Source organism: Plectropomus leopardus, chromosome 18, assembly GCF_008729295.1.
Source record: "Plectropomus leopardus isolate mb chromosome 18, YSFRI_Pleo_2.0, whole genome shotgun sequence".
Classification (NCBI taxonomy): Eukaryota; Metazoa; Chordata; class Actinopteri; order Perciformes; family Serranidae; genus Plectropomus; species Plectropomus leopardus.
In genome coordinates this window covers 26,170,756-26,183,017 of record NC_056480.1, presented here as the reverse complement: position 1 = coordinate 26,183,017, position 12,262 = coordinate 26,170,756, and the positions used below count along the sequence as shown (strand labels likewise).

The window sequence follows — 12,262 nt, the reverse complement described above, 5'->3', positions numbered from 1 at the left end:
GAGACTAAAAATTGTAATTTTACGGCAGCTTATTTACACATTTACACATTTACCAGGCACGGACCAACGCTAGCATTCAGTGTCTTATTTTTGGTCTTGTCCAACACCCATTCTTCTAGCTCTGTTTTGGGGGCTTTTTTGAGGCTTTTACACTGTAGAATTAAAGATAATTTAACACATATCTAACACTGTTTTGTATTTAGCCTTAGGTTGAACATATTGTTAGCTATCTATCAATGCAGCAGGCTAGCAAAGCAAAACATAGTAAATTTTTCCACGGCTCCTGCCAGCTACATCTACTGTATGTGTGTGTCGCTTATAGCCGGGGCCCAGTGGTATCGTCACTTGGAGCCATACGCCACGCGTGTCATGTGCAAGCTTCAGCAGCCAGGTTAAAGCTGAAAGTCTGCTTCAGTGCCCCTGATTCCCTCCCTCTGTGTTTGGCTGTTATCAGGCAGTGCCAGCCTGGTGCTACTTGTCCCCGATTCACACTCCTCTGCTGCCAGCAGGGCTCCACAGACACACCAGGCATCTGCAGCTCTAACACCTACAGAATCGACACTGCCATACAGTACACAGAACAGCTCTCACAGGATATTCTCAGTGTTGATTATACTCTGAACAGAAATACATGCCCTGTTACAGCTTAAGAACTGTTTGCAATGCGGTGGCGTCCTACATAGCTGTAAGGTTTTTGCACGGTGCATCTTTGTGCATGGAGTGCGTGGCGGGTTGACAGAAGGCTGTGACCCGGTCGAAATTGCTCTTTGGGTTTTATTTGGTTATGGGATTTGTTTAACTGGTCTTTCAGAAAGGAACAATTGGATTGGCTCAATATTGCGAAGCCAGCTTACCTCGCACTCATGCGTGCCTGTCATGTAGAAATGCCATCTAAATGTCAGAATCGGTCACCGTTAATTCTCTAATGAAACAATATTTCATTAAATCGGGAACTGAAATGTCATAAACACTTGCGTTCTTTCACTTCTGATTTTTTCAAGCGTTGAAAATCAGAAGGTTTGTTCAATTTATAATGATAATAATAATAATAACTTTATCTATATAACACCTATAGCACAAACAGAGTTTACAACTGCTTTGTCAAGCAAAGCAGAAATGCGATACTTAAGGCATACAGAAAGCCAAACTGTCCTACCGAACATAAGTGAGAAAGAACTAGGGTAGAGTTAGGATCAAATTAAAACAGAGCAAATAATGCAAGATGCAGGATGCAAAATATAAGTATAAAATAATAATGAAAAATAAAAATACTTAAATTATCAAAAGCAATGAAACCACAAATAAAAGGAAAGAAAATAAATAAAATATAAATACTTAAGTAAAATAAAGAAATATTAAAGACATTTTTAAAAAATGAAGTAGTTATTTAGCCATTCTTTAACCTTTTTAAACCTAGAGCAAATCACTTTTCTTGTATTTATATTTTGATCTCTTTTAAGAAATGTTCCATAAATTGCTTGAAGTTAGCAAAATTAAAAAAAAAAAAAAAAAAAGCTAGAGAAAAATGCCTAGGATTAAAGGAAAGAAAGCCAGGGAAAACTATACTCATAAGCATCATAATTCCATATTGAAAATTATGTCATAGAATTATTATAAATTTTAAGAACTTTTAGGATTTTTTTCTGTGGTTGTTGTTCCTTTTTTTTTTTTTTTTTTTTAACAATTTTTCAGGGGATTTTTCTTGTACTTTTTGCTAATTTCTTACTCTTTTTTTGAGTCATTTCTTTATTGCTTTTTTATTGCTTGTTGCTTTCTTCTTGTGTTTTTGAAAGAAATCAAGCCAGTTTTCAGGCTTGATTTCTCAGTTGCTCAGGTTCCAAAGGATTAACAATGCTTGTTTTGCTTTATCTACTGTACAGGCCCTCCTCTGGAGGACTATACAGGCCTATAGGCTTCTGATGATGTGCCTCTTAGATAAAGAGATCCTCATTTAAACATGATTAAACGAATCGGCTCGAATGCATTTGAGGCTTGCAGAAATCCCATTTAAGTTGCAGCAGTGGAGAAACATCTTTTGCTCTCAGCCATGATTAGATTTCCATGATGAACATCCTATGCTCACACATTAAATGAAACAGAGAAGAAATCAGATGTAAAGATGTCTGACATTGCTTATTGCAGCTGTTCCCTCACTGGCTACAGTAGTACCTGAGGCGATCGAGGCTCCGCAGCCTTGAGATATTATCACTGCAGGATTAGTATTGGCTGTGTTGCTTATTACAGGAAGCTGCTGCTGTGCTAAAAATCTTTAATCATTTGCTTGGATAAAGGATGCACACTACAGGTGTTAGGGCAGAAAACAGAGTTTAAATCATGCATCAGTGTCTAGATTGCCGCCCAGCCCACTACTGTTTGGAAAATACTGTAACCTCCTCTTTGGCTGACTGTCACCCTCCCTCAGGGCTCCTCGCCACCGTCGCCCTTTCTAACAAAGCCACTCCAATGGATCCAAATCGTGTGCAGTTCAGACGGCCTATTTGCAACAGTGACATATAGGTTTTTTTCTCAGTACGAGAAGGAGATTTTGGGCGTTGTGTGAAAATTCACAGCTCAAGTGTAAAGTTAGTTAAAAATGTTCACAATAATAGAGTGTTTTTTTTTTTTGCTTCCTTTTGTACAGCTCCAAAACCAGCAGACGGGATTAGTAGATAATTATTTCCTCCAGTGCTCCAGGAGAAGAGAGAGCCAGCTAATCTGATGCATACAGTTAAAGAGTGTAATACTGTCTCACAGCTGGCTAACTAACTGAAACCACAATTTGTGCGTCACGAATGTAGCAACATTTCTTACATTATATAACTATGACTAACAGGTAGAACCAATGTGGCAAATTATAACTGAAAAGCACAGAACAGAAAAAAAATGTATGAGCTGTTTTGATTTCCTTTAAAGATTGGGGTTTTTTTTGGCAATTTTGCCTTTATTAGATAGGACAACTGTGTGAAAGGGGAAAAGAGGGGACAACATGCAGCAAAGGGCCGCAAGTTGGACTCGAACCTGTGGCCGCTGAAGCAAGGACAGTGCCGTTATTCACAGGCTGCCTTCTTTATCCACTAAGCCACTGGACACCCAAGCTATTTTGATTTTAATGGCATTTTCTTCCGAGAGAAAATACTGATAAGAGCTTCGATTTAGTAGTGCACCTCCAAGTGTTTTTGTGCATAAACACACCCACATGTTAACCAGCACTGTTAAAATGTAAAGCTTCAACATTAGTGCTACATAATACTATACAAAGCCAATGGACTTGAACTCGTATAGCTCTTACCTTGTCGTTTGACCACTCAAAGCACTTTCAGAAGGTCACATTCACCCATTTACACACACACACACACACACACACACACAAACACACATTCACACACTGTTGGCTGAGGCTATCGTACAAGGTGCCACCTGCTACTCAGTTTTTTAACTTTCCTAAACAATTACACACCAAAGGCACGCCCAGTATATAAAACATATTAACCACAGCATGGTTAAAATGTGCAGTTTCAAGATATCCCCTTCATAATAATGTGCAAGTGTAATGTATTCATGGTTTGCAGAAGCGTACAGTGAATGCCAACTTTTTTTTTCTTTTCTGATGATTGGGATGTCCCTCCAGAGCCACATGAGACATTATAGACCAAATCACAGTGTTTATTTACAATAACTTTTGGGTAGAAAACCTTGTCATGTACATGAAATAAAACGTTGCCTCATTTGTTTGGTTTGCCACTTAAAAAAAGGCCTACAAAAAAAACCCTATATCAGTTTAAGTTATATATTTAGAATAACTTCACGACTGTATTCACTGTCAGACAGCCTTTTCTGATGGGGAACTGAAGCCGTTTTATTAAAACCACCAAACTCCATTGACATAAACAGCAATTTAACTTAGCAGGACACCGGAGTGGCTGGTCTGCTGTGGCTTATGAATACTGCATCCTCTGGTGTCCACGAGCTAGACTTTTTACTTTGACTTTTTTTCCCCAAAATTTCCTTTGGAGTAAAACCCTGTGATGTGTCTGAAGGAGCAACATTCATGTTGCATGTCTCCCTCTTTGGACTGTTTTACTTTACTGTCTTTAATTTTTCACAGGGGCAGTGCCAGTATGCCAGCACCGGCCAGCTGCTTCAGAACTCCCTTTAGTTGCTAGCTGATAAAAAATTATTATTTCTGTCGACTCATTCTCCTGTGTTGATCCCCTTTAGACTTTGACTGGAACTACTTCTGGTTGTGGAGTCGCTTCGTGGACTACATCCAGTGCGTGCTGGCCTTCACGCTGACGGCGGCCTACATCACCTACCTCTTCCTGGACTCTGCGCTGTTCGTGGAGTCGCTGGGCTTCCTGGCCGTCTTCACCGAAGCCATGTTGGGGACGCCACAACTCTACTGCAATTACCAGAACAAGTCCACAGAGGGCATGAGGTATGGATTTAATACTGTCTCTAACTGGGCAAGGGAGTGATTAGCCCTTAGGGACTGTGTGGTGTATTTTATGTGCTTATTTTTCTCCATTTTGTTTGATAATTCTGGCTGTATTCATGCATATGGCATACATTTGGGCGAGGTTGGGTATTTTTGTTTAATCTTGAAATTCCCATTTCATCTCTTACAAAAAGTGTAAAATACACTGTGTAAACAGAATTGATAATTCATACTGTTAAGTCCTAAAAATGTTACTACTTTTGATCCTACAGCCATCAAAGCATAAAGACATGCGTTGTATTATTTCTGGGTGTCATTCTGGGCTTTTGCCTTGGAATTCGGCAGTTTTACTATTTTCTACCTGATGCTGTCCCTTTTCACCATATTTGGCATATGGAGAAAATACATTCCACTTGGTGCACTGTCACAGTCAATGTTGCTTCAAATCATTGACATATCCCAATAATCTACGTTGCATGTTGCATATAAAAAAAATTCATTTTTTGTGATTTTTTTTTTTTTTATCTAAAAACATAGTGGCATCATGACAAAAACCTGGCATTTAAAGGGTTAAAATATGGATATTTGATATTTATGATTAGGACTGATGTTAGTTGAAAAAAAAATCACTCGATGAAAGTGGAAAATAATATGTATGTATAACATTTTTAAAGCTTGATTTTGAACATTTTGTGCACAGAGTGATAGGAGTGTGTGTAATATTAAAGCGGGGCCCTAAGGGTTAACATACTTCTTATATTTGGTCAAAAAAAAGCTCCAAATCTGCTCTGATCTGGGTCTGAGCTTTCACTGCGTTTCTTCCCTGATTGTCGAATCTCATCTCAAACCGTGTAAACAAACGGTGAATGCTGAAAGGTTATTCATGTCGCTCTTTGTGTTTCCCGGACTGTTTGGGCCTTGAGTATAATTTACCAACAGTCGGTCCGAAGGAAATCCAAACAAAGCTTGCATCCTTGATTAATGATAACGTCTTTATCCTGATGAGTGCTGTTTTATTTATGAGTGCCACTTACATCACAGGCGGCTTTGAGCGTGTTGCACTGTAGCGCACACTCGTGAGTGATGGCCCTGGATTATATTGTCTCACATATGATCATTAACGCCGACACATGCTTATTAGGTATTTCTGGCACCTGTCGAGAGGAAGTGAGGATGTCGCTTGTGAAAACTATTTATTATGCTCACATGACAACTGACCCACGGAAGTTTCTCCAAAGATCAATATGGTAATGAGGTATTCTGTCTTGCTGTATCCGCTGCTAATGTATCATTTTGGCTCATTACTGTTGATTTGTATCAAGTCTTCAGCTGTAATCAGAGGCTGTGACGTAAAATAGATTGTTGAAAGTGTATACAGTTTCAAAATCTATACCACTAGCTTTCTGAGCCGTAGCCCAGAAAATGGCTTTTTTAAAGTTTACACAGCTTTAAAAGTCCAGTTTATATTGGCAGATGTGGAATTTTAATATAATACCGTAAACCTTAAATTAATAGCCCGGGCTGTTACTTGCTTAAATCACTGAACTCAACAGGCTAATAATTAGGACAGGCGTCTATATGGGATGGACTTTTAATTCCTTTCACAGCAAACCTTGCTCAGCAAAGACTGAAATACAATCAAAGTATTCATTCGACCTTTTGAGACTTGGGCAAACTGGCTTTAATTTATTGAAAAACATGGGAAGAAGGTGATGAGCAACAAAAGAAGAAATGACTCAGAGTTTAGCAAGAAACAAAAAAGATATAAAGAGAGAAAATTAAAAAAAAAATAAATACAAAGAAAGAGATTACATGAGAAAATGCTTAAAAATTAGCATAACTCTGTGGAATAATTTTAAAGATAATATGATAATTATGAATCTAGTTCATTGGACATTTTTCCTAAGCTTTAAAAAAAAGTCATTTACCAATCTCCTTTTTGCGTCTTTCGGGTTTACTCTCCTGATAATACAGTCTTCTCTGGTGTTCACGGTTTCAGTAAAAGTGAATGATTGAATTGTAGAGAATCTTACCAAGATTTTGTCCATGTTGACAAAAGTTTAAACATATTGTGTGTGTGATCTGAGCAGCTAACAAAGGATACGTCCAGCAGGTAGCCAACAAACCGGTTTTATACAAAGAACTTCTATGAAAACTGCATGGTGACCAGACCGAAAGTCGTCAAAAGAAGCAGAAGCAGCAGTTAACCAGCAACTCCACCATTCAGCGGAGTAAAAAGTTTTTCCCAAAGGAGTATGGTGTTTTTGATATAACAGCGTTAAATCCCTGTCAGTAAGGGACGTCTTAGGGCAAGGTAAAGCAGTGAAAATATTCTAAATATAGCATAGGCTACACTTCAACTGACACTGACTTTTTTAAAAGTGTTTTTAAACTAATCAGTGAAGGCAGAGTTTGCACAGTGCTGTTTGATTGTATATACATGATGCAGTAGTTTTCTTTCTTTTAAAAAAAAAACATGTGCATTAAACAGACTTCAGAGCATATCAGACACAATACAAATATTAATTTCAAAATAGAAAAATGACATTTTTTGAAACTGTTTTTTTAACCCGTAAACAGAAAAAACAAACAGAAAAAACAACACATCGCTCACCCTTCACTCCAGGGTCACCCTCCCACCCACCCACCCACATGTCCTAGAAGGCATATTTTAGTAGCAGATGAGAGAAAGATGATAAAAAATAAAAAAAAATAAAGAAGAAACAAGGCAAAACAAAAACAAACAGATATTGAGATAAAGAGAGGTAGTGATCAGGATCAGAGATCCTCTGACTGTGTACTTGATTTTTTCTAGGTGGAGGAAGGACATTAGGTCCTTTAGATGCGCTGGTTTTGTACTCTGAAGTTAAATAATAGTTAAATAATATACTACAGCAACTAGCTGAAAGAGGGCATATCTCCACCTGCCTTGGTGGAATGTAACATACTTTTGTCAATAAATGGACTCCTCCCCATTGCTTGTATACTGGGATAAGGAAAGTAGTCCGATTAAATAGCCCAATGTAGCTATAACTGTAGCTCAACTTAACTGTGCATGTAAACATGCTAACTGTTCCTTTAAGTGTATAGCACTTTCACTTTTAGCCAGTCAGTGAGCCATAAATGGATTTACAAAGCATCTAACAGCGCCACAAGATTGAAAGCAGATATTGGCTGACAGAAATGTGATAAAGAGAAATGTTATAAAAAAAAAAGTAATTGGGAAGATCAAACTGATAATGTATGCATTAAAAGACTTGTGGGTGTGAGATTGTCCACAGAACAGGCCTGATAAAAAGCTTCCTCTGTGTGTGTGTGTGTGTGTGTGTGCGTGCGCGTGTGCGTGTGTGTGTGTGTCCTGCCTCAGAGCAGTGTGTGTCCCCCCGTGTCTCTCTCTCTCTGCTGGTTGGCTTTCTGCAGCAGACAGATAACGGAGCTCCAGCAGGGCTGCCTGTCCACTTAACCGGCCATGACAGCTCCCACACTGGGCTTTCCATACCCTCCCTGTCCCATTCTTATTTATTTTTTCATTTTTTTTGGTATTTGCTCCCCGCCCGACACTTTGCCTCCCACCCTCATTGTTCAACGAGCTGTCTACAGTTTGTGCTTTCAGGAGGAATCTATCATGCGATACGCTTTTATTGCTGAGTCTGTTGGATTTCATGATTTATTTTGTGATTAACTGCTGTATCTGCCTTTTTGGCGGTCCCAACTTTCCATAACGGTTTGAGACAGCAGTTTTGCTACGCAGTAAAATCGGACAAGTTATTGTTACTTAAAAAAATAAAATCTAGGAAACTGATTAAAAAAATGTGGAAATGTGAAAAATGTAATTAAAAATAATTATTAATCCTAATTTATGTTGAACTTATATCTAATTGTTATTATTATTTAAAATTAGGTAATATATACATAATTTTGTGAAGGTGTTGCAATTTAACCCTTTGAAACCTGGGGTCAAACCATTTTGTTCGTGTTTCGTTCAGACGCCTTTCACAAGCTATTTAACACTTTGAAAGCTGAGCAAATTAGTTTGAAATGTTTCAAAATTACAGTGGAAAAAGTAATGAGCAACAAGAAATGTCCAACAAATTGCAAGAAGTTAGTAAAATAGGAAATTTAAAAAAATATATAAAACAAAAAAAAGAACAGGAAAATGTTTTGAAAAATATATTTATAATTTATTTATAATTATAATCATTCTAATTATATATTAAAAGGTATGTCACGTGTAATTTTTTGTTACTTTTTTTACTGTTTTACTAATTTATTGCTAATTTTTTTTTTTTTTTATCCTTAACCTTATGTTGTGTTTTTGAAAGGAATCAAATCAAGTTGCTCAGGTTTCAAGGGTTAAAAATGACACGTTTAATTAAATCAATCTTTTTTAAAGTTATATCAACTTTTTTAAGTTATACCGACCAAGTATACTATCATATATCTGTATTCTGCTGGTTGCAAACTAGTCAGTCATATTTGTATTTATTAAACATACAAATACATTTCAAGTAAACTTAACAGATTTTACTGTAAACTTACTGTCAGTTAAGGTGGACATAAGAGTATCTATAGATATAGACAGTAGCAGTGGACAATATCTGTGATTATGCCTGTACCCTATTTCTTGTAATTGCTATGCATCATGCTCTATTTTTGCTACTGTAGAGTCCTCCTCCTGACAACAAAACCTAATGATTGCTATTGATGTTTTTGTAAGAGCCCAACAATTTTCTGCTGTCAGACCCAGCAGCAGATGCATCATGTTGTGTACATTTGACCAGTGGATCACCAGACAGCACAGTTGTTTCAGAAATACAAGTTACATTGCCCAAATAGAGTTTTTAACAATCTCCTAAACACTTAATTTCATTTTACACTTGCTTTTAAAAACAAATTTTAATTGTGTGCATGTACAGATGATGGCACCGCCATAGCTCGTGATAATCAAATATGATGTCACACTACCTTTTTATAGCATCAAATAACTAATTAAACCCAAACTCACTGGAAAAACAAACACTTGAACAAACATTAGTGCCACAAGAACAACCTAAAATGACAGAAACCATCTTTGGGAAAAATTTACTTGACACGTACTTTGGTATTTTGGTTTGGCCCATTAGCTGACATGGACGGGGCAGGCTTTATGACCTATACTGTAGGGGGGCGAAGGATATGTTTTAGCTTCACATTATAGGAGCTACATAGTTACATAGTTATGTTGTACATCTTTATATAGAGTTTCTGGTTTTAGTTTGCAACCCTTGATGCATTTGGTGACACCTGTGATTTTCCTACAAACAGCAAGTACATTTAAATATTATAGTGGTGTGAGTACTTTTCCACACAGCAGCACAACATAGTAAAGTTGGTCCTTTATGTTGTTGATGTTTAGTTTGCAATAGCAGTAAATACTGCTCTGATACTATGTGAAGACAGCAAACAGTTAACAGTCAGCACATTTACATGCACAGTTTAGGCGAGTTATGGTTATAGCTTGATAATGATTTTTGATGGTCTGATGGTGGCATTATGCCCCCTTTCGTCTTGTTGCTACATGAACCTGTATTATTTCTACAGTCTATAATATAGACTGGATCACAGTGAAACTGCTGCCTCCCTCAGCTGTTGTGGAAGGTAAAGAGGAGAAAATATTCAAATATAGTGTACACTTAAACTTTTTAGGTGTCTAAAATATGTATGCTGGTATTGTGGGACTGTTCTTTATTTATCAGAGGAGGGGGTGGCTGGGGTGTGACTTTTTTATTTAAAATAAATACAAAATACTACCTTTTAAATTTGTTCCTCACCTAAGCCAAAATTAAAAACACACAGCTTAATGTTTTTGAAAATGCCAGACCCGTTTTGTAGCACCACTCTCCCCCCTCATAAATAACGAACAGTCCTTATCCCTTTCTACTGAGGGAGGCAGATGCGGCAATGAGGAGCATGCGGAGAACGGCAAATCTGGTTAAAGTCTGACTGAGGTGTTTACATGATGGAATAGCTCATCTTCCAGTTGCATTATCTGGGTGTGTTAGTCCCATTTTAAGAAATTTGATTTCGTACAGTTTTGTCTACATTTACTTTTACATATATGTTAAAAGTCCAGTTTTGGTCGCACCAACACAATAATTGGACTTTGACAACATTTTAATACATTGAATAGCTGTTACAGAAAAAAAAAAAACTTAAATAGATAAAAATGATTAAATTTAAAGTCTTAAACTGATTTTTGCTCTACATCATTTCAAATTCAATCATTTTATTTTGAAAGGCAGCAGTTATTGAATATTAGAGATACATTTAGAATGATGTGACTCTCCGATAAAGGTACTGCAGTATGTATTAGCTAATATGATATAAAAATGTTTGTTTTATGTCCTCTGCAAGATTTAAAGGTCAAATTAGGGAAGATAGTGTTTTGTGACTTTTGCAAATTGAATTTGGGAAATAGAGTCAAAGTAATTCTAAAACATTGCAATGCCCAGGCAGCCTGAAGTGTCATTTCCTTTTGTCACTTCTTTTGTCTTACCCTGCAACATCTTCTGCCAGCCATCAGCCGGCACAGATAAAGCTGCCATAGGAGGCAGGGGACATTGTCATTTCCAGTTCTGTTTATTGTTTGTGTGCTCTCCTCCCTCTGTGCACAACCTGTTGAGTCCGGTAGGCTGTTGCTAGGTTACTTTACCCCAGCACCTTGTTCAAGGTTTCCGTGTGTGTGTGTGTGTGTGTGTGTGTGTGTGTGTGTGTGTGTGTGTGTGTGTGTGTGTGTGCGTGTGTGTGTGTGTGTGTGTGTGTGTTTTCAGGCACACAAAGCTAAAAAAGTGAGGATGTTCTGCTTTCAAAGTGCTCTTTCTACTTGTTGAAGGTTCAGCTTTAAAGATCAGCTTTGTGTCTGTGCTGAGGGTGTGTCTATGCATGCAGAGGTAGAGGTCAGGGAATATATAAATGTGTGTTTGTGTGAATGAATAAGTGCACACGTGCATTTTGCAGAGACAAAAACAGACAGGAAAAGTAAAGCAGACTGCCCTTTACTTAACAAAACACGAAACAATATGATGCCATGCAACACACGTGTATATTTAAACAGACCCCTATTTAACGGCCCAGCCAGTTTGCCTGTTCTCCAACTGGAGAAACATTTGTAACAAGTGTCAGACTAGTTCCATCGCCTGCAGTATGTATCTTCACTAACTTATATATCCTCCTATGTAGGCAGCTGGCGCAGGGTTGCCAGTAGAATGAGTCATTTTGGATATCCTCAGTATGTATACACAACCAGCACTGCACCGTGACACACTGTCAGACAGGCAGAAGCAAAACAGTTTTTAATAATGAAATATGGATAGAGTTCAGGGAGGAGGGTTATGAGTCCAGCGTTGGAGGCGTTTGTCCCATGAGGACGTAGCTGAAGGTTCGCCAGTACTTGTCTGATGCTAATTGACCCCCTGGTTCTCCGTTAACCTCACTGAAGCTGTTTGACACCACCACATTACCATAATGGGTCCCCAGAGGTTTGCACTAATGCCACTCATACATTGAGGATGTATGATCTATTTTTTGACCCCCTCTGTCATTTCTCTCCTCTAGTTCTCTCCTTCTCCAGTTTAACTTGTGCAGTTTGCATAACAACATGGGCAGATTTTACAACTTAAAAGTCAATACAACTTAAAAATACAATTATTTTGAAGTAATAGACAAAAGCTTGGCTTTTGATTTCTGTCCAAGGACTGTCAGTTGACAACTGTTGCAGGCACTACCTCCCCACGTGATGGCATGACGATATAGAAAACGTGTAGAGAATTAAATAGAGTTGTTTTTTTA

The 12,262-nt window shown here is 37.8% G+C and overlaps 1 protein-coding gene across 2 annotated transcripts in view; it reads left to right on the top strand.

Moving 5' to 3' along the window:
* LOC121957892 (solute carrier family 66 member 2) overlaps positions 1-12,262 on the top strand; it is a 39,673-nt gene that overhangs the window by 13,050 nt on the left and 14,361 nt on the right. For both annotated transcript variants that reach the window (XM_042506689.1, XM_042506688.1), the window contains one exon: positions 4,219-4,435. In XM_042506689.1, coding sequence (XP_042362623.1) covers positions 4,219-4,435 — 217 coding nt within the window. The remainder of the gene's footprint in view (positions 1-4,218; positions 4,436-12,262) is intronic.